This window comes from Pongo pygmaeus, chromosome 11, assembly GCF_028885625.2.
Source record: "Pongo pygmaeus isolate AG05252 chromosome 11, NHGRI_mPonPyg2-v2.0_pri, whole genome shotgun sequence".
NCBI classification, from domain to species: domain Eukaryota; kingdom Metazoa; phylum Chordata; class Mammalia; order Primates; family Hominidae; genus Pongo; species Pongo pygmaeus.
Genome location: NC_072384.2, coordinates 141,149,356 through 141,169,818, shown reverse-complemented (window position 1 = coordinate 141,169,818; position 20,463 = coordinate 141,149,356). Strand labels below are relative to the sequence as shown.

At 52.3% G+C, this 20,463-nt stretch overlaps 1 protein-coding gene across 16 annotated transcripts in view; it reads left to right on the top strand.

Moving 5' to 3' along the window:
* Positions 1 to 20,463, top strand: part of ANKMY1 (ankyrin repeat and MYND domain containing 1) — a 106,229-nt gene that overhangs the window by 40,989 nt on the left and 44,777 nt on the right. For 8 of the 16 annotated variants that reach the window (XM_054479264.2, XM_054479252.2, XM_054479256.2 and 5 more), the window contains 7 exons: positions 1,851 to 2,067; positions 2,448 to 2,612; positions 3,920 to 4,416; positions 8,286 to 8,457; positions 15,887 to 16,027; positions 16,824 to 16,964; positions 19,203 to 19,310. In XM_054479264.2, the coding sequence (XP_054335239.1) occupies positions 1,851 to 2,067; positions 2,448 to 2,612; positions 3,920 to 4,416; positions 8,286 to 8,457; positions 15,887 to 16,027; positions 16,824 to 16,964; positions 19,203 to 19,310 (1,441 nt within the window). The remainder of the gene's footprint in view (positions 1 to 1,850; positions 2,068 to 2,447; positions 2,613 to 3,919; positions 4,417 to 8,285; positions 8,458 to 15,886; positions 16,028 to 16,823; positions 16,965 to 19,202; positions 19,311 to 20,463) is intronic. The other 8 variants (XM_054479258.2, XM_054479262.2, XM_054479270.2 and 5 more) reach the window with 3 other exon arrangements.

The following is a 20,463-nucleotide window of genomic DNA, read 5'->3' as shown; positions in this document are numbered from 1 at the left end:
ATCTGTTCATCTACCCACACACCTACCCATTCATCCACCCACCCACCCATCCATTCATCCATCAATTCATGCATGCAGTATCCTTTCATCCAGCCATCGATTCATCTACCCACCCACCTGCCCATTCATACACCCACCCACCCATCCAGTGATCCATCAATCCACACATGCAACATTCATTCATCTAGCCAGCCATTCATCTACCCACCCACCTACCCATTCACCTACCCACCCATCCATTCATCAGTCTACTCATGCAGCATTCATCCACCCACCCATCCATTCATCCATCAATCCAACCATGTAACATTCATTCATCCAACCAACCATCCATTCATCTACCCACCCACCTACCCATTCATCCACTCACCAGCCCATCCAGTCATCCATCAATCCACCCATGCCACATCCATTCATCTAGCCATCCATTCATCTATCCACCTACCTACCCATTCACCCACCCACCCATCCATTCATCCATCAACCTACTCATGCAACATTCATCCACCCACCCACCCATCCATTCATCCATCAATCCACCCACACACCTACCCATTCATCCACCCTCCCAGCCATCCATTCATCCATCAATTCACGCATGGAATATCCATTCATGCAGCCATCCATTCATCTACCCACCCACCTACCCATTTGTCCACCCACCTACCCATCCAGTCATCCATCAATCCACCCACGTAACATCCATTCATCTAGCCATCCACTCATCTGCCCACCCACCTATCCATTAATTCACCCACTCACCCACCTTTCCATCCATTCATCCATCAGTATACTCATGCAACACTGATCCACCCACCCACCCCTTCATCCATCAATCCACCCATGGAACATCCATTCATCCAGCCATCCATTCACCTACCCATCTACCTACTCATTCATCTACCCACCCACCCACCCATCCATTCATCCATCAGTCCACCCATCCATTCATCCAACTATCCATTCATCTACCCACCTACCTACCCAGTCATCCACTCACTTACCCATTATCCATCCATCAATCTATTCATGCATCTTGCATCCACCCACCCACCCATCCATTCATCCATCAATCCACCAATGTGACACCCATTCATCCACCCACCCACTCATCCATCTATTCATCCACCCACCCATCCATCCACCCTCCCACCTACCCATCCATCCATCTTCCCACCCACCTGTCCATTCATCCACCCACACATCCATTCATCCATCAATTCACTCATGCAACATATATCCACCTACCCAACCATCCATCCATCCATCATGCAAACATCAACTGGGCTTGTAATTGTTGAAGACTGTTAGGTACAGAAGCATCTATAATGCACAGGTTCTCGATTGTGAAAAGGGGTTGTGTACACACCAGGAGGCATCAGTGTTGTGTGGTGAGTAAGCCATGAGATGTGCGTGTTGTCTACTCAGACAAAAATGGATGAGCAGAGGGTGGAATGCGGGTGTTGGTGCTGAGACTGGAACCACATGTATGTTGGTCTCCTTCCTACCCAGGGCCTTTGCTGTTACAGCCCATTTCTTAGCAAACACCCAGCGACCCAGATGAATCAGAGATGCATGGATGTACTCGCAACCAGCACATTCCTGCTGGGACAGACATATAGCCCAAGCATCTTGACCTCCAGGTGGCATGTCCGCGCCAACGTGTGCAACCTAGTGGATCGTGAGCAGCTGGGGGTGCAGCTGCCAGCACTCAGGGTGCCTGAGGAGTGAACAGTGGAGGGCTGAGCCACAAGAAGGAGAGGCATTGGAGGGAGGTGGTCCAGCTGGACCCTTTCTCGTGGGAGGTGCAGAACCTGGTCTAGGACCACTGAAACTTGTTGTGTTGCCAGGAACAAGCCAGCTCACACCAGCTGGAACATGGGCGCCATCCTGGAGGGGAAGCGCAGCGGCTTTGCACCCTGCGGGCCCAAAGAGCGGCTTTCCATGGAGATGATCCTAAAGGCTGAGGAAGGGAACCACGACTGGATTTGTAGGATCCTGAAGGGCAACTTTGCTAGTGCCGACGTGGCGGACGCAAAGGGCTACACTGTGCTTGCTGCGGCTGCCGTAAGCCCCACACCCTCCCGGCTGGTGCCCGTAGGAGCTTAGCTGTGAGGGTCACACATGTGGGTGGCTCTCTGTGGCCCCCTCTGCAGGAGCAGAGCTGAGGTACATGGGGACACTGATGTGTCCACACCTCCACCTTGCCGTTCAGCAGAAACTCACTCAGCTGAGCGTGACACTCGTGGTCCAGTGCAGAAGGGTTTGGGGCAGAGTGCCCGTTCCATTCCTCTGTCCCACACTTGTCCCTTTGCCAAGCTCCCGAATGAGCACTGGTTCCTGCCCTGCCATGGGGTGGCCTCATGAGGGCATCAGGACACCCGGTGGCCCTTCCCACCCTTGAGGGCCAGGCACATCATCCTGAGTCCTGCCTCATTTCCCTCCAGACTCACTGCCACAACGACATTGTGGACCTTCTCCTGGACTGTGGGGCCGATGTGAACAAGTGCTCAGATGAGGGTCTCACAGCACTCAGCATGTGTTTCCTCCTCTACTACCCCGCCCAGTCATTCAAGCCCAATGTTGCTGAACGGACCGTACCTGAGCCCCAGGTAAACCCCCGGTGGCCACCACACCACCAACACTCCCCTGTTGTCTTCTCTGTCTCTGTAAGTGTCCACCAAGCCTCCTCCCTCCTGTGTGGACCAGGCTTGTACAGGGTGAGTTATAAGATAAGGCAGGGAGTGGGCAAGAGAGACAGAGCCTGGGCATCCCCTAAGGGACCCTGAGCAGATGCCAAGGGATGTGTGTTCTTTACTCGTCACCTGCATAGCAGCCTGGGGCCCCGAGACCTGCCCTGCCAGCACTGTGCAGGAAAGGGGTGCTGTGGAGGGAGAGTGGGCATCCATGACAACGCCCCCAAGGTGGGGCTGAGAATCTGCATGCCTAACAGTTTCCTGGCAGTACCGATGTTATTGAAACACCAGGGGTTCGGTCTCGGTCCTGCTGCTCACCACACAGAAAGCCAATCACTGAGATGCTAAGTATTGCCAAGGAATAAGGCTTTAATCGGGTGCTGCAGCTGAGGAGATGGGAGCTCAGTCTCAAGTCCATCTCTCTGACTGACTAACACTGGGAGTTTATGTAGCAGGAAAGAAATGTAACAATGTGTAAGAAAACTGGAACTAGGACAAGGCAAGGAGGCATCTGGTGTGGTGATCTTGTGGGTTTCAGTTGTCTGGTGCCTCCTGAAGGTCCTTTCCTGAGGAAGGAACTCAGATAAAACAAATACAGTTTTCAAGCTTTAACAGAAGAGTCGATTTCTATGTTTATCCAAAAACAACTGTCTATAGGACTCTTGGGCTGGTTTCACTGATGCCACTGGTCCAGGGACCACACTTTGGGAACCATGGCTCAAAACACAAACAGATCTAGGGCAGTGCCATGTGACAGAAATAAAACGTGTAATTAAAATTTGGGAGGTAGCCACATGAAAAAGTAAAACAGGTGGAATTAATTTTAATAATATATTTAATTTAGCCTAATGTATTCAAAATCCAATCATTTTGGTGTGTGATCAATATAAGCAGCATCATTAAGGCATTTGCCTTCATTTTCCAACCTCTCCTCCACTTCTAAGCACCTGGGTGTGGACAGGCCATGTTTTGTGAGCTTAGCAGCCATGTATAGGGCCATGCAGCCTGAGGTGTGGCCTGGTCAGGCGCAGGCTTCTGTGCGATGCCTTCACAGGGGTGTTCTTTTCTCTTTGAGGGTTTGGGGAAAGCTGCCCTGGTCTTTTCAGCCTAGGTGCTTTGAAGACAGCTCTAGGCCATGGGCATTGGTCCTTGCTGAAGAAGGTCCTAGAATGAGGTTATCACTCCAATTTCTTCTAATGACACTTTTTTGGTTCTTTCCAAAGGAATCTCCAAAATTCCCAGTTGTTCCAATCCTTTCATCATCATTTATGGACACAAACCTGGAGTCTCTGTACTATGAGGTGAACGTGCCTTCCCAGGGTAGCTATGAGCTGAGGCCACCGCCAACACCACCGGCACTGCCACACATCTCGGGCAGCCAGGAGGGCGGCCACTCCCAGGACACCAGGCAGTGTGGGGAGTCCATGGACCACAGGAGCATCTCTCTGAAGGGGGACTCCCCGTTGGTGAAGGGCAGCCTTGGCCATGTGGAAAGTGGGCTCGAGGACGTGCTGGGAAACACAGACCGGGGCAGTCTGTGCAGTCTTGAGACGAACTTTGAGTCCAATGTGTGTGTGTGCAACTTCTCCATCGAGCTCTCGCAGGCCATGCTGGAGAGAAGCGCCCAGTCCCACAGCTTGCTGAAGATGGCCTCACCCTCACTGTGTACCAGCAGCTTCGACAAAGGGACCATGCGGAGGATGGCGCTGTCCATGATCGAGTAGGTCCTGGCACCAGCTGGTGGGGGTGGAGGGCCACCATCAGGGCTGAATCCTATGCTCAGCAGACCCGCGTCTCTTCCCTGTGCCAGCGGGAGGTGTTGTGTCTGGAGATGTGTGTCTGAATGTGTGAGCATCCCTGTGTCGGTGGCTCCACGCCATGGCGACGGGCTGTTTTCAATACCACCCCAGCCCTGTGGGGGTGCCACGGTGACAGGCTGTTTTCAATACCACCCCAGCCCTGTGGGGGTGCCACGGTGATGGGCTGTTTTCAATACCACCCCAGCCCTGTGGGGGTGCCACGGCGACGGGCTGTTTTCAATACCACCCCAGCCCTGTGGGGGTGCCACGGTGACGGGCTGTTTTCAATACCACCCCAGCCCTGTGGGGGTGCCACGGTGACGGGCTGTTTTCAATACCACCCCAGCCCTGTGGGGGTGCCACGGTGACAGGCTGTTTTCAATACCACCCCAGCCCTGTGGGGGTGCCACGGTGATGGGCTGTTTTCAATACCACCCCAGCCCTGTGGGGGTGCCACGGTGACGGGCTGTTTTCAATACCACCCCAGCCCTGTGGGGGTGCCACGGTGACGGGCTGTTTTCAATACCACCCCAGCCCTGTGGGGGTGCCACGGTGATGGGCTGTTTTCAATACCACCCCAGCCCTGTGGGGGTGCCACGGTGATGGGCTGTTTTCAATACCACCCCAGCCCTGTGGGGGTGCCACGGTGATGGGCTGTTTTCAATACCACCCCAGCCCTGCTTTGGCCTTTGGCACTGGCCTGAAGTGTCTCTGTGGGAGCCTCAGCAGGGGCCACTGTCAGGGGTCCTATCCTAGCCATGGTGCATGTGAGTGACACCTGCCTGGGCAGCTCACACACCCCTGCTGCCCACCCTGTCTATACCAGTGTGTCTCAAAATGTGGTCCATGCACCCCTGGGGGTCCAAGACCCTTTCAGAGAGTCTGTGGGGTCAAAATGATTCTCTTGATAACCCTGAGACTCTCTTAGCCTTCTCCTTGTGTTGACGTTGGTGGATGGTATGAAGACAGGGTCGTGCAGACCGCCAGCCCCCAGCCTGCAGGGCAGCAGTGCCTGGCCTGCTTGGGGGCATGGTATTCCTTTACCACGGTGCGCACTTGCGGGGATGCCTGTCTCACTGAAGAATGCCTTTGACAAAGCAGAAAAGCAATGACCAATTGCATTAAATCTTGCTCCTTGCGTACACACCCCTCGAATATTCTGGGTCGGAAAACATGGGAAGGACACTGATGTGCGTCTGCCACAGACCAAGGCACACCGCTTCTCTGCAAGAAGCACTTACCCCAGGGCCGGAGTAGCAAAGAGAATGCGGCATCTTCCCAACCTCCTGCCCCATTTTTGATCGGAAGAATGACCACTGGTACGTGGCTGTTCATTCTCCTGAACACAGCCTGCCGCTTTAAGGAAAACATATGACACTATTTGTTGCTGGTGAAATTTACGTTTTCAAGTGAATAGCAGAATTCTGGACACTTGGCCGCCAGCACCAAGACCTTCATAGCTTCCCTTAACTTTGAGACGTGGGTGTTCAGAGGTTTTTCACATGAGATGGCGTTAGCAGCGCAGTTTTCTGATACTGCCTGATGACATGCCGACAGTGCTCAGATCTCTTCTATTGGTGAGCCAGCTTTCCCCACACGGCCAAGTTCTGATGTGGAACCATCGCGAGGTGGGTGAAGATCCATTGACAGTGAGAGGTGGGCCCGTGGGCTTCAGTGCAGCCAGGCGCAGAAGGCTGGTCCATGAGTGTATAGCTCCGCCAGGTAGCTAGCTCACCGCCCCCAGCCTGGGTTCATGTAGTTCAAATAGGAAGACCACGATGATCAGAAAGGCTGCTCAAATACTCCTTCGTCCAGCTGCGTACCTGGGGGAGGCTGAGTCTCCACTCACTTCCACCAAGGCTGCGCAGAGCAGATAGGGGAATCCAGCGAAGGTGGAAAGCAGTGCCATCCTTCTCCCCAACTGGTTTTGTTTTGTAAAATAACTTTTTGTGACAGTGTTACTTACTAGTAACATGCAGTGGGTTTGTTATGGTTAACAATTTGGTGAGCATTATTAAGAGGTGAAGCCAGCTGAGCTGCTGGGTTGGGTGGGCACTTGGAGAACTTTTGTGTCTAGCTAAAGGATTGTAAATGCATCAATCAGCACTCTGTAAAATTGACCAATCAGCGTTCTGTAAAATTGACCAATCAACGTTCTGTAAAATGGACCAGTCAGCAGGATGTGGGCGGGGCCAAAAAAGGGAATAAAAGCTGGCCACCGCCAGCCCCCACACCAGCCTACAGCAGCAGCCTGCAGCAGCAACCTGCTTAGTTCCACTTCCACACTGTGGAAGCTTTGTTCTTTCACTCTTCTCAATAAATCTTGCTGCTGCTCACTTTTTGGGTCCGCATCACCTTTAAGAGATGTTAACACTTGCCAGTGAAGGTCGGCAGTTTCATTCTTGAAGTCAGTGAGACCATGAACTCACCGGAAGGAAGAAATTCCAGACACACCATGTTTAAGAGCTGTAAAAGGGGGCCAGGCGCGGTGGCTCACTCCTGTAATCCCAGCACTTTGGGAGGCCGAGGCAGGCGGATCACGAGGTCAGCAGATGGAGACCAATCCTGGCTAACACGGTGAAACCCCGTCTCTACTAAAAATACAAAAAAATTAGCCAGGCGTGGTGGCAGGTGCCTGTAGTCCCAGCTACTTGGCAGGCTGAGGCAGGAGAATAACTTGAACCTGGGAGGCGGAGCTTGCAGTGAGTGGCGATCACGCCACTGCACTCCAGCCTGGGCAACAGGGCGAGACTCCGTCTCAAAAAAAAAAAAAAAGGAAAGAAAGAGCTGTAATACCGCGAGTTCTGCGACTTCATTCTTGAGGTCAGCGAGACCAAGAACCCACCAGAAAGGCATAAATTCTGGACACATTTTGACAGTTTTTGAGCTTTACCTGGTAGAGGCAGACAAGGAGAGCCAGCACCACATCAACGCAGCTCCATGGGCTTCCGAGTGGTCAGGGTCTGGAGACGGGTTTGGAGACTGGACTGGGGGCTGCTGCTCAAGGACGATCTAGTTCCCGCGGCTCCGATACTGTGCCTACTGCAGGGTCAGTGGGCTTGGCTGGATCGTACACCTGCCCTGCCCTCATGGTCATTCCCGCTGCCATCTGGGCCCCCTACCCCCAGTCCCCCCCTCCCTTGAGCTTCTCCCTCAGCCCTGCATGGCTGCACAACCCCCACCCACCTGGTCCCAGCCTCTCTTGAGGCCCAAGTTTCCTCTGGAGGCACAGCTTCCCCCTGAGCTGGCCAGCCTTTTCAGTGACCCCTCAAAGGTGTGTGTGCGCCTGTGTGTTTGTGTCTTTGTGGTGTGAGTGGTGTGTGTGGTGTGTTGTGTGTGTTGTTTGAGTGTGTGGTTGTGTGCTCTGTGTAGCGTGGTTTGTGTGCTCTGGTGTGGCCTGTGTGTGGTGTGGTGTGTGGTGTGCTGTGTGTGTACTGTGTGGTGTGCGCTGTGCTATGGTGTGTGCGCTCTGGTGTGGCTTGTGTGTGGGGTTGTGTGCTGTGTGTACTGTGTGGTGTGCTGTGGGTGTGGTTGTATGTTGTGAGTGCTGTGTGGTGTGCTGTGTGTGCTATGTGGTGTGTGTGCGCTCTGGTGTGGCTTGTGTGTAGTTGTGTGCTGTGTGGTGTGTCTGTGCGTGTGTGGGTGTGTGCTGTGTGTGTGTGATTGTGTGGTTGCGGCACACACATACTCCCTACGCGCCCCTCCCCAGCCTCCTCGCTGGTGTGGCCCGTCCTGGGCGCAGTGCTGGTGCCTGCCCTCCAGGGGCCCACGAGCACGCCGTCTTTTTCAGGCGGAGGAATCGCTGGCGGACCATCAAGCTGCTGCTGCGCCGGGGCGCGGACCCCAACCTGTGCTGCGTGCCCATGCAGGTCCTGTTCCTTGCTGTGAAGGCCGTGGACATGGATGGGGTGAGGCTGCTGCTGGAGCACGGGGCGAGGACCGACATCTGCTTTCCGCCGCAGGTAGGAGCCGCGGCAGGCGGGCGCCGGGACGAGCGCAGACTCCCGGGCACTGGCCGGGCAGCTCCTCGCTCCACTAGGCGCGGAAGAGCGGGGTGGGCTCTTGGAGGCGACCACCTGGGCTGTGAGTGATGACGGTGCGCCGGAGTGGGGGGGTCCCACAGCCCGCTCTTTCACCCATGTCCCCAGACAGGATTTGGACACTGAGCTAGTTTTTAGAGTATTTCACGATCCGTGTGATTTTTTTCCCAGTGTTGAAGCACACTAAGGGGAAGCGCATCCTGAAGGCCCCTTGGAAAGGGGAGACTCATATTCAGGAGGAGGCGGGCCTCCTTTTAACCCAGGCTCAGCATCACAAGGACATAGGCAGCGGAGGCAAAGGGTTTTGGTGCTGAGATTTTATCTTTAGCCCAACAGATCCAGCCGGCAAAATATTTAGCTGAGAAAAAAATTTTTGAAGGGGAATCTGATTTTATATTTTTTTTCTTAAGAAGTGCCTTTCCCAGAGGACGGCTTCTTCCCCCTCTGAGGCCACACCCACCCGTGAGCAAGCGGCTTCACAGGGCATTTTGCTCTGGGATAAATTAGCCTGCTAGTTCTTCGAAGAAAGTTTAGTGTTTCTGCTGAGTTTCACTGGGGACTCAGGGCTTTATGGGCTTAGCTCATTCAAACAACTCTCCTTTTCCCACCTGTCCCCCTGGGCAGTGGGCACCCCCGTGCTTGGCCCCAGATTGCTGCAGCCCTCCCCACAGCACAGCTGCTGGAAGGGCTTCCTTCCCGAATTTCCACTGCTCTGGAATGGAATCGGTCGCTGCCCATGACTGCTCCTCCTCTCAGAGGCGTCTGGGGTGAGGCCAGCCTTCCCTCGCAGCTCCGTCAGTCCATGAGGACCTCCTTAGGTTGCACAGGGGACGGGGCGAGATGGAAGTGTGACAGCAAGCGTGGGCTCACTGCGGCGTTTCCTGTTCACTTTAACGTGACATTATCTGTTGTGTTTCATCCCTTTGCCTGAACCCTTGTTATCATTCTTTCTCTTTGTATTTTGAAGGACCCTACAATCATTTCTTTAATTTAATATCTAGACCAACCCCATCACAATTTTCCATTCAGTGCATCCACCCATCCACACTCAAGAAACCACTGCTGTCCACAGTGGCTGTGAAGATTCCAGACGGATGACAAACTGGCACCAGGGCCACCTTTGGGTGCCCGCAGAACAGGGGGCCCATTATGCAGACCCATGATGGGCTTCTGTCCACTTGGCTGTGAAATTTACTTGTAGATTTTGTTTTTCTTCTCCGGTTGTGTAAACACTCATCCATCGTTTCAGCGCTTTACCTTCTTCACAGGGTGTTGTTGATGGGGTGAGAGCTGATGGCTCGCTCTGGGCACCAGCCTTGCCAGTTGTCACTCAGGCGACATCAAGTGTTTGAGGGCAGGCGGGTCTCACTGTCCAGGCCCCTTAGTGCACAGCCTTTCAGCTTGGAAATTAAACTTTTCTTCCAAGTGTAAGATTACACAGAAAACAGAATTTTTGGTTTAAGACTCAGGATAATTTCGTAACTTTTTAGGTTTACTGATTGGACTCCGTCTTTGAAACTGATTAAGGTCACAACCTTTAAACCGGGCACGGACATCCTTCACTGTCTCACTTGTTTATTCATTTGTTCATGGCTGATCAGGAATGTATTATTTACACATTTATCTTTGAAATAGAAAGTTTTTAACAATTAAAATATTTGAGTGGGTTCAGAAATGAACATGTCACCAAAACGCCAGGGGTTCGGTCTAGATCCTGCTGCTTACTGCACAGAAAGCCAATCAGTGAGATGACAGGTACTGCCAGGGAAGAAGGCTTTAATTGGGTGCTGCACCAGGCAGAACAGGAGATCATTCTCAAATCTGTGTCCTCAACCGACTAAAATTGGGGGTTTACATAGCAGGGAAGAAATGTAACCATGTGTGGGAAAGCAGGAATTAGGAGGGCTAAGGAAAAAGAGTTGGTCAACAAGAAGCTGGTGGTCCCAGAGGTAGTCATGATGGGTGAGGGGTCTAAGGTCTCACTGTCCAGATGCTGTGATCTAGTGAGTCTGTTCCTTGATACTATTTAGGAGGCCTGCTGGTTGGTTTCCTGAGGAAGGAGCTTAGATGAGACAAATGTAACGTTCTCAAGTTTTAAAGAATGGAAGGGTCAATTTCTATGTTTATTTAAAAGAAACCATAGACATCAGTTCTATGGGACAATTGGGCCAGTTTCAACACCCTTCCCCCCCATTTGTCAATTCCTCAATCATGAGGAATCAGGCCATGCATCCGTCTGGCTGCTTCATGCTGAGGAGGGGCATTGTGGGCAGCTCCACACCATGGGTGACCCTGCGGCCACCCAAGAATCAAAGGTTAATCTGATACTAGAGTTTTTTCCTAAAATGCAATCTTTCTTTCCAATCCCCCACTTCCACCAAAGGCAAATCACAGCAAGACCAACTTACCTGCAAAATAAGCTTCAGTGGCCTGATTACCCACACAAAGTACAGAAAGAATTGTTGTCTTTTTTTTTCTTTTGAGGCAGGGTCCCACTCTGTCACCTAGGCTGTAGTGCAGTGGCATAATCATGGCTCACTGCAGCCTCCACCTTCCAGGCACAAGTGATCCTCCTATTTCAGCCTCCAGAGTAGCTGGACTACAGGCATGCACCACCAGGCCTGGCTAATTTTTAAATTTTTTTGTAAAGACAGGGTCTTACTATGTTGCCCAGGCTGGTCTCAAACCTCTGGACTCAAGCAGTCCTCCTGCCTTGGCCTCCCAAAGTGCTAGGGTTACAGATATGAGCCACTGTACCCGGCCAAGAGTCATTGTCCGTACAGGCGCTCCTAAGTTGGCTTTGTGGGAACATTTCACAAGGAATCTCAGACTCTACCTCAAAGGCCTCTCAAGCCAAGCCAAGGATCCATCTGTGCCTTCAGATCCCTGTGTAAATTGGGAGGACCAGTCTTCTCAAGGTCCCAAAACGACTTGAGGTTCCTGGGTCTGACAGAAAGTGACACGGTCCACTTACCACATGCCAGAAAGCGTGCAAAGGAACTGCATAGACAAGGTATGAGGCCAGTTATTCTAAGAGGTTCTCATTGGCTCTATAAAGTCAATCTCAATTTCTCAAAGCAATCTGCTTGTTCTGAAAATGTGCAATTCCAGTCAAAGCCCTGGGAGAATAACCAGTTCCTCCAACTGTGTCCCATTATAAAAAACAGATTCATAATAAATGTATGCACACAAATACATTGCCATGAATTAAAAATATTTGCATAGTTTCCAAATTCTGGAGAAGTCAGGCAGACAGAGAAAAAAGCTTCAAATTCTGTTTGCAACAGTATACTCTACTCAATTTTTAATGGATATAAACAGCTCAAAAGAAAAAAGCCTTCCAGACTCTGAAAAATGAAACAAAAAGAAACAGCAGTGTTTCAAAAAGAAGCCATAAACAATTATTTCAGTCCTCCATTACTTCAGTCCGTGCAGTCACCTCCTACTCTGCTTCATACTGGGTTAGCAGTCATACCAGGTTAACACCAGCTTTTTAGTTAGAGTGCTGGAAGTTTCCTCTCTAATCCAATGGCACAATCTCCAAAGTTATCAGAAACATGCATTCAATAGTCCTTTCCATGAACTCCCCCAAAGAAGCAAGCCCTGGATGGTAGCTGAGTATGTCACTTTGTGAAAAGAATCAAAGCAAAACAATAATTGTGGATGACAAAAGTTTTAGGACAGCCATAGTTGAAGACACAGTTGAGAAGGAAATTTGGTTATTTCTGTGTCAGACAACAATTTAACAATAATTATGATAACCATTGGCAACATATATTAAGACAGATCAGAATTTCAGAAATATCATGCAATCCTGGAACACATAGGAACAACGTGTCTATATACATATAACCTAGAGAAGGTTAAACACCACTTTGCATTTGACATTACTTTCTGTAAAATTCTAACATGCCAAATAAGCCTAATATGTCTCTCTTGGACTTTAGGGACCCAATACCCCCCAAAAAGGGAGTTTGAGGTAAAGAAGACTGAATTTAAAACTTGAAATTTTGCTTTTGGAGTTTGTCATATATCAAAGGTTAAAGACACTTGATATTATAAAACAGGTTCACAGGTCACTATACAATTGCCAATCCTTTAGCCAAAATAATTCAAATATTTCAAAAAATAAAAAAACCCCACAAAAACCTTTACTCTTTGATTGGAGAATCAGTTTCCCAAACAATAAGACCCTAAAGACAGCATGAGGCCAAGTGAATCTGTCCCTCCTTTTTTTTTTTCCCCCTGCAGTTTACTCAAAAGGGAAACAAAAATATTTTATTATTGCCTGTAATCCCAGCACTTTGGGAGGCTGAGGTGGGCAGATCACGAGGTCAGGAGATGGAGACCATCCTGGCTAACATGGTGAAACCCCGTCTCTACTAAAAATACAAAAAAAAAATTAGCCGGGCATGGTGGCGGGCACCTGTAGTCCCAGCTACTCGGGAAGCTGAGGCAGGAGAATGGTGTGAACCCAGGAGGTGGAGCTTGCAGTGAGTCGAGATTGTGCCACTGCACTCCAGCCTGGGCAATGGTGTGAGACTAAGTCTCAAAAAAAAAATTATCTTTGATTAATGTTCTACAAAAATTTTGTTGAAAAGAGAAAAACAAATTTTACCCTTGTATTATGAATGTTGAAACTAATTTTAATAAAACCTTGTAAACGAGTCTATTTTAATCAGTTTAAACATCATAAGGTAAGACTTCCATAAAACGTTTATAACCTTTTACAATTTTCTTTTTTTTTTTTTTTGAGACTGGGTCTCGTTATGTTGCCCAAGCTGGAGTGCAGTGGCAAAATCTCAGCTCACTGCAGCCTCCGCCTCCTGGGTTCAAGCGATTTTCCTGCCCCAGCCTCCTGAGTAGCTGGGATTACAGGCGCCTGCCGCCACACTCAGCTAATTCTTGTATTTTTAGTAGGGGCGAGGTTTCACCATGTTGGCCAGGCTGGTCTTGAACTCCTGACCTAGTGATCTGCCCACCTCGGCCTCGCAAAGTGCTGGGATTACAGGGGTGAGATACCGCATCCAGCCAACAATTTTCTATTAAAGAGCAAATCAGATCTCGAAGAAAACCCTATTATTTTGACACTGGGGCCCATACACTGGCCTTGTAACCATACACTTTTGATATTAATGTTTAATTTATAGAAAAACTCTGAACTAATTTTATCCCTCAGAATTGCCCCTTGCAATCTCATGTGCTCACCTCTTTTACAATAGTCTCTGGGCCTAGAGGGATTGAATGGTTTTAATTTCTGGCCCTGTGTCTCACAAGAGCAGTTCATCTTGATTGACACCTTCTCCCAGGTCTGAAGACCAGCAAGAGCAGAACGTCAGCACTGTGGCAGACGCAGGTCCCAGTGCTCATGCTCTGTGCCAATGCATGCCCATCCACTGGTAACCCAGGGAGATGACTGGGGCATCTGAGGCAGAGGGCAGGGCAGGTTCCAGGCAGCTGCTGACTCCCAGGAGGAGTGGGACTCTCGGGGTTGCCTTGCTCCACCATGCTGTGGAGTTGTGGCTTCAAGTCCCACTCTAACTGCCATTCTCACCTGTACCTGGCAGTAGTCCAGGGGTTTCTTTGCTCTTCAATGCATTTTGCACCTTGCAGCTTCCTCTTGGATTCCTTCTGTGCTCTCTGCAGAGTGTCATTGGACATCCTCGTGGAGAGGATCCCTGGTGGGAAACTGAGCCCTCGTGTTACTGAAAATGTCACCATTTTACCCTCTTGATTGAATAATAGATTGGCTAGATACAGAATTCTGGGTTCCAAACTGTTTTCCCTTAGACCTTTGAAGGTCCTGTCTCACTGTCTTCTGTCCTTCTGGGACTCGTGGGACTTAATGAGAAGTGTGATGCCCCCCTGCCTCCTGTGTCTATGTAAGGGTTAATTCCCTCCCTCCTTATTAATCACCTTAGCACTGGGTCAGAGCTGTGGGTCTGTGAAGTTTTCTTGCATTATTTCTCAAGCATTTCTCTCCATTGTGCTCTCCCTACTGTCCTGGAGCTCCTACCTGAGAGATGTTAGAACTCCAGCTCTCTCTCATGTCTCCTGATTTTGTTTTGGAGTGCTTTATATGTCTTTGTGCTTCTGCTGTTTTGGGGAATTTCCTCAGCTTAATCGTTTCCCGATTCACCCCTCAGCTGGGTTGGTTCTGTTATTAGCTCAGTTGTTGCTGTTGCTGCTGCTGTTTTAGGGGTGACATAACATGTAAGGAGGGTGTGGCCTCCGGCTGACTGTCGTAGATGCATAGCCCCGTGCGCCTCCTGGTGGCCTGGGCTGCAGTTACCGTGGAGCAGCGGGCTGCCCATTCTCCGCTTGCCTGCTTGGGTCTGTGTCCCTCTGGGGTCAGTAGATTGTCGCCTGCAGCACCGGCCTCCCCAACGTCAGGCGATGCCTGCATTGTATTCTCGTTTCTCTCCTCTCACTGCATGCCTCTGCTGGGTGTGGACGCTGCTGGCCCTGGTCATGCTTGAGGCTGTGGGTGTTGGGCTGTGTGGAGGTCCCAGGGGCTGCTGTCAAGCTGGGAGAGTACTGCTCCTCCTGGGAGTCAGCAGCTGCCTGGAACCTGCCCTGCCCTCCACCTCAGGTGCCATCTCCCTCGGTCACCGGTAGATGGGCATGCATGGCACACCCAGCTGCTCTCCCCAAGTTCCTCTGGCTGGTCCTCATGCTGGTGGCTCTTGTCACCATCCAGGCTCACCTGTCTCCCCCTCAGGCATCCCTCCTGGGTTCTTTTCTCTTTCCTGTTTGAGCGAGGCTGGTCTTTAAGGGACTGGGGAGCATCTCTTGACCCAAAGCCCACTGTCCATTCCCAGCTGGGCTCTCCCTTAGAACAGCAGGGCTGCCTCCAGAGGCCAGGGCCCCTATGAGCACCTCTGTGTCACTGCTGCACAGCGGTGGCCTCTATGGATGCTGTCAGCTGATGGCTGGGGACACTGTGGGTGGAGAATGGACAGGTCAGGGGCTGGAGTCGGGAGGCCACTCAGGAGCTGCACGGCCGTCAATGTGGTGGGCCTGGCAGGGCAGGGAGGGGCTTTTCTTAGAGGAAGTTGTGGACATTGGCTTAAAATCACACTGGTTCAGGGTGGGCCTTCCTACCTGTGGCCCTGGCAGACAGAGGCATATTGGGCATTGGAAGCAGCATATGTGGGTTGCTCAGCTTGTTGGGAGCTTTGCCCACACTGCCTTCAGGGACCAGTATCCTGCACGTTGTGGGGCAGGTGAGGCTGAGAATGGTGCCCTTGGAGTCTCAGCCGTTTCCCTGGCATTTGGGTCCCTCAGGTACCTCACCTATCTCTCCCTGCGAGCACGTGCCTCACTGCCCGCCCCGGTATTTCCTCTCCAGCTGGGCACCCTGACACCACTCCACATCGCTGCTGCCCTTCCTGGTGAGGAGGGCGTACAGATTGTGGAGCTGCTGTTGCATGCCATCACTGATGTGGACGCCAAGGCATCCGATGAGGACGACACTTACAAGCCCGGCAAGGTGTGTGCCTCGCGACCTGGGTAGGGGTATGGGGCCTTGGCCAGGTGTGCCTGGATGGATTCACACACTGTACCTAGCCTGTGCTCGCCGAGCATGATGGGCCTCCTGGCTTGGGGCCTGGGCAGTGGAGATCCTGCATAGAAACAACCCGTCCAGATGAGAGCCTTAGCCAGTGGGCTTGTTTTGATATCAAGAGGCAAAAATGGTTGATTGGAATGAGTTAAGAACTTGATTATTCAGGCAGTCCACAGGGCGTGGGGGTCCCCATGAGGACCTTTTGCAGGTAACTCCATCTCACGCCTTTCCGAAGGTTCATAATTGCAGACAGAGGCCAGTTCCATGTCCCCAGGGCCTCCTCCAGGCCAAAGCCATCCTGTCCCACCAGGCCCTACCAAGCTCCAAAAGACCCCCAGTCATGGGCCGTGAGGCCATGTCTTCTTTCCTCCACAAGGGGTTGAGCCCCTTGAGGGCAGGAGCTCTGAGGCTTTCAGTTGCCGGCGCACAGCAGGAGCCATTGAGCACACGAACATGCTGGACGTGGGTGTGCGCAACTCACCGCATGGGGGACCTGGGAGGGGAGGGCACAGAAAGACTCTGACCCCTGTGGATGTTGGGGTATCTCAGGGACAGGCATACAGGGGACAGGCTTGAAGAAAGTCAGGCATCTGCCTTCAAGAGGGTTTCACAGGGTGACTCCAGACCCGCAGTCTGGGGAGGAAGCTCCCTTGCTCTGTTTGCCTTCCCGTGGGCACACGGCAGGTCCGTAGGCGCTGGTGGAGCCTTCCGCTTTACACAGCTGGACCTGCTGCCCTCAAGTCTGAAGCTCAGCAACGAGCCAGGCCCTCCCCAAGCCTACTACAGCACGGACACAGCCCTCCCCGAGCAGGGGGGCAGGACGGCTCTGCACGTGGCCTGTGAGCGGGAGGATGACAACAAGGTGAGGGCAGCAAGGGCCTGGCGGGGGCACAGGGCTGCCCAGCGGTGGGGCCACCTTCCAGGGCCTTGTGCCCCCGGAAGCATGTGTTCTCACGCTGAGTCTTAGACAGAAGCCAGGGAGCTTGGAAGGATGGAGAGGGAAGCAAGGCAAGGCGGGAGGACGGGATTTCCCACTCACACGCACACACGCACGCGTGCGCACGGGGCCTGGGTGGCGGCATGAAGTCTACTTGTTACTGCAGGGCCTGGTCAGACATGTTTGGGAGCCTCTGGCCTGGGCTGTGACCGTCTGGTGCTGCCTACCCTCCTCTGTCATCCTCATGTGTCTCTGACTCAGGACCCCAGGGTTGGTCTCATCTTCCAGAGTCCTGGGTGGTGCTCTGCTGGCCCTGTGGCTGCTGCCTCCTGCCTGCCTTGGGGGTTAATTCCTACCAAATTGGGTGTGGAAACCACTCCGAGGATGCCCAGCGGCTGGGGTGGATGTGGGGAAACTGAGGCCAAGTCTCAGCTTTGCCATGTGGCAGCAGATGCAGCCCAAGCCAGTTGGCCACGGAGCACATGGTACACCGAGCCTCAGTTTACCCACTTACAGATGAAATTAATGATCCTGGGCCTTCAGCAAGGTGGTAACTCATGTGGTCCTGACATGAGCATGAGGATGAGTGTGCGAGAGGGCATGCGGGTGACACCGGGACAGGGATGGGCAGACGGGGAGGTGGGGAGGTCGGGGCGCTGACAGGCCTCCCTGCTTCAGAACATCCCTCTCTGGTCAGAGCCTCCTCGGAGAGTAGGGAGAAGGAGCAGGTCTGTTGGGGGGTCTTCTTGGGGCCAGGCGCTCTGCCCTGACTAGACCACCTGAAGGGTGGTGGGAACTCACGTTAGGAATGAACAGTGAGGCTCCAAGAAGGCGGCTGGTCAAGGCCCCCACCGTGAAAGACGAGGCCTGGGCAGTGAACACAGGGCTTTCTGTTTGCACACTTGTGTCCTGATGACAGATTGGGAAAGTTGTGGGGAAATAAAAGGAGACACTGAAGGTGGCACTATCGTTGGGTACAGGACAGACTGGCAGGTGGAACTTCAGTGCTGCAGGCGTGACGGCTGCAGCAGTCCAGCCATCACATCTGTATCCCAGAAGGGAGGGGAAAGGGGTCACTTTCCCAGGAGCCCCTCAGCAGACTTCTGTGGGCACCTCCTTGGCCTGGCCAGCAAGGCTGCGGGAAAGGGGGGTGTGCATGGTGGTTGGGCCAGCCAGACACGGGATCTGCCGCAGCTGAGGGGCACAGTCCCAGCAGAGCACTGGGAGAGGGAGCTGGGCCAGAGGAGAGTCCCTGCAGTGGAGGAGGAGGAGTCGCAGAGGTCAGGTCCTAGTGAACACTTCTGGGAGAAGAGGAGGAAGAGAAGGGAGCAGCTGAGGATTGCACAATGGGACGTTCTGACAGGGGAGCAAGGATGAGAGAATGGACAGGAAAACAGAGGGTTTCCCGGGGAGGAGTCAGGGAGGTGGGAAGGGCAGGGACTGGGGGAGGAGGGCACGGATTGGGGAGGAGGGAGGGCAAGGATGGGAAGACGAGGGCAAGGAGGCAGGGAAGCAGGGGGGCAGGGAGGCAGGGGGGGCAAGAATGGGGAAGGAGATCAGGGAGACAGGAAGGGAGGACAGGGACGGGGAGGAAGACAGGGAGGCACAAAGGGCAGGGACAGGGGAGGAGTCAGGGAGGCAGGGAGGGCATGGATGGGGGAGGAGGGCAGGAGGCAGGGAGGGCAGGGAGGCATGGACGGGGCTGCTCTCCTGGTGCAGAGAGTGCTCCACCAGCCGAGGGTGGGGCTGTTTACACTCAGGCCATCCTCTACGATCACTGAGCCCTGGTGGAGGAGGTGCTCCTCCAGTCACCTGCTGTATGCCAGGACCTGCCACGTGGTCATGTGGTCCGGACTGTCCCTTGTCCTTTGAAAACAAACTTTAAATCAACTTATGCATCAATGTCCTCCTACTTTTCATTTGGAAATGATGAATGCTTAGAAAATATCTTCTCCATTTGAAGATCCATCCACCTCCCAACCCATTCACCTATCCACCTATGCATCCACAATTTTGAACACCTTGTGTCAGGCAAGGTAATGGTTGGCAGGAAATAGCCGTTGAGTGACTACATTGATTTCATGGCATTTAAATTAATGACTACCATCAGGTGCTCCTTGTGGGTGGGGGTGCCTCTCTAACCTGTCATTTCTCCCCACCCAGTGTGCCCGGGACATAGTCCGGCTCCTTCTATCCCATGGAGCAAATCCTAACCTGCTGTGGAGTGGCCACTCCCCACTCTCCCTGTCCATTGCCAGTGGGAATGACCTGGTGAGCATTCTGTACCCACAGACCTGTTCACCTATGTGTTTCCATCTCCAGTGCCCACCCCACCAGTCCGTCATTGGGATTTGAAGTTGTTGGCCATTTATCCATCCATCCATCCATCCATCCATCCATCCATCCATCCATCCATCCATCTATCCATCCATCCATCCATCCATCCATCCATTCATCCATCCACCCATCCACTCATCCACCCATCTATCCACCCAACTACCCATTCATTCACTCTTCCACTCACCTGTCTACCCATCCACCCATTCTTCCATCCATCCATCCAACTATCCACCCAACTTCTCATCCACTTATCCATCTATTACCCATCCATCTACCCTCCACTCATCCATTCATCCATCCTTCCACCCAACTACCCACCCACTTATTCGTCCTCCCATCCATCTATACATCCATCCTTTTAACCAATCACTCATGTATCAACCCAACTACCTATCCACTCAACCGTTCACCCATCCATTCATTCACCTATTCACCCATCCATCTGTCCGTCCATCCATCCATCCATCCACCCACCCACCCACCCACCCACCTACCTAGACATCATCATCCTTCATTCACCCAGTTGGAAGGATCTACCGTCCACCCATTCATTCATTCATCCATCTATCATTTAACTGTTATTTACTGAGCATCTGCTACGTACCTGGCAAGCACCATTCTAGGCACTAGGTGTTGAATTAAACAGTCTCTGCTCTCAAGGATCCTATATTCTAGTTGGAGGAGCCAGACCATAAACTAGTATGTAACACAATTTCAGGAAATGACAAGTATTATGAAGAAAATAAAGCTTGGTGAGGGGATGGAGAATGATGGGAAGGCAGGCTACTTTAGCAGGGTGGCATGAAATGCTCCTCAGATGAGGTGACATTTCAGCAGAGGTCTGTAAAAGCTGAAGGCATTCATAGAATTTGTGAAAGCTGACGTAGAATGGGGCTTCCAGGTGCTTCTGCAGAGGCCAGCATCTCTGCTCCCTGCTTTCTTCTCTCCTGCACGGAGTCATCCATTCAATAAGTCATGTGGGGCCCCTGCTCAGGGCTAGGCCCTGTTAGAGGCAGAGGTGTGGAGGGAAGAGAGCTTTGTTCTGAGGGGCAGAAGCTTGTGAGAGCCAAACACTAAGGACCCG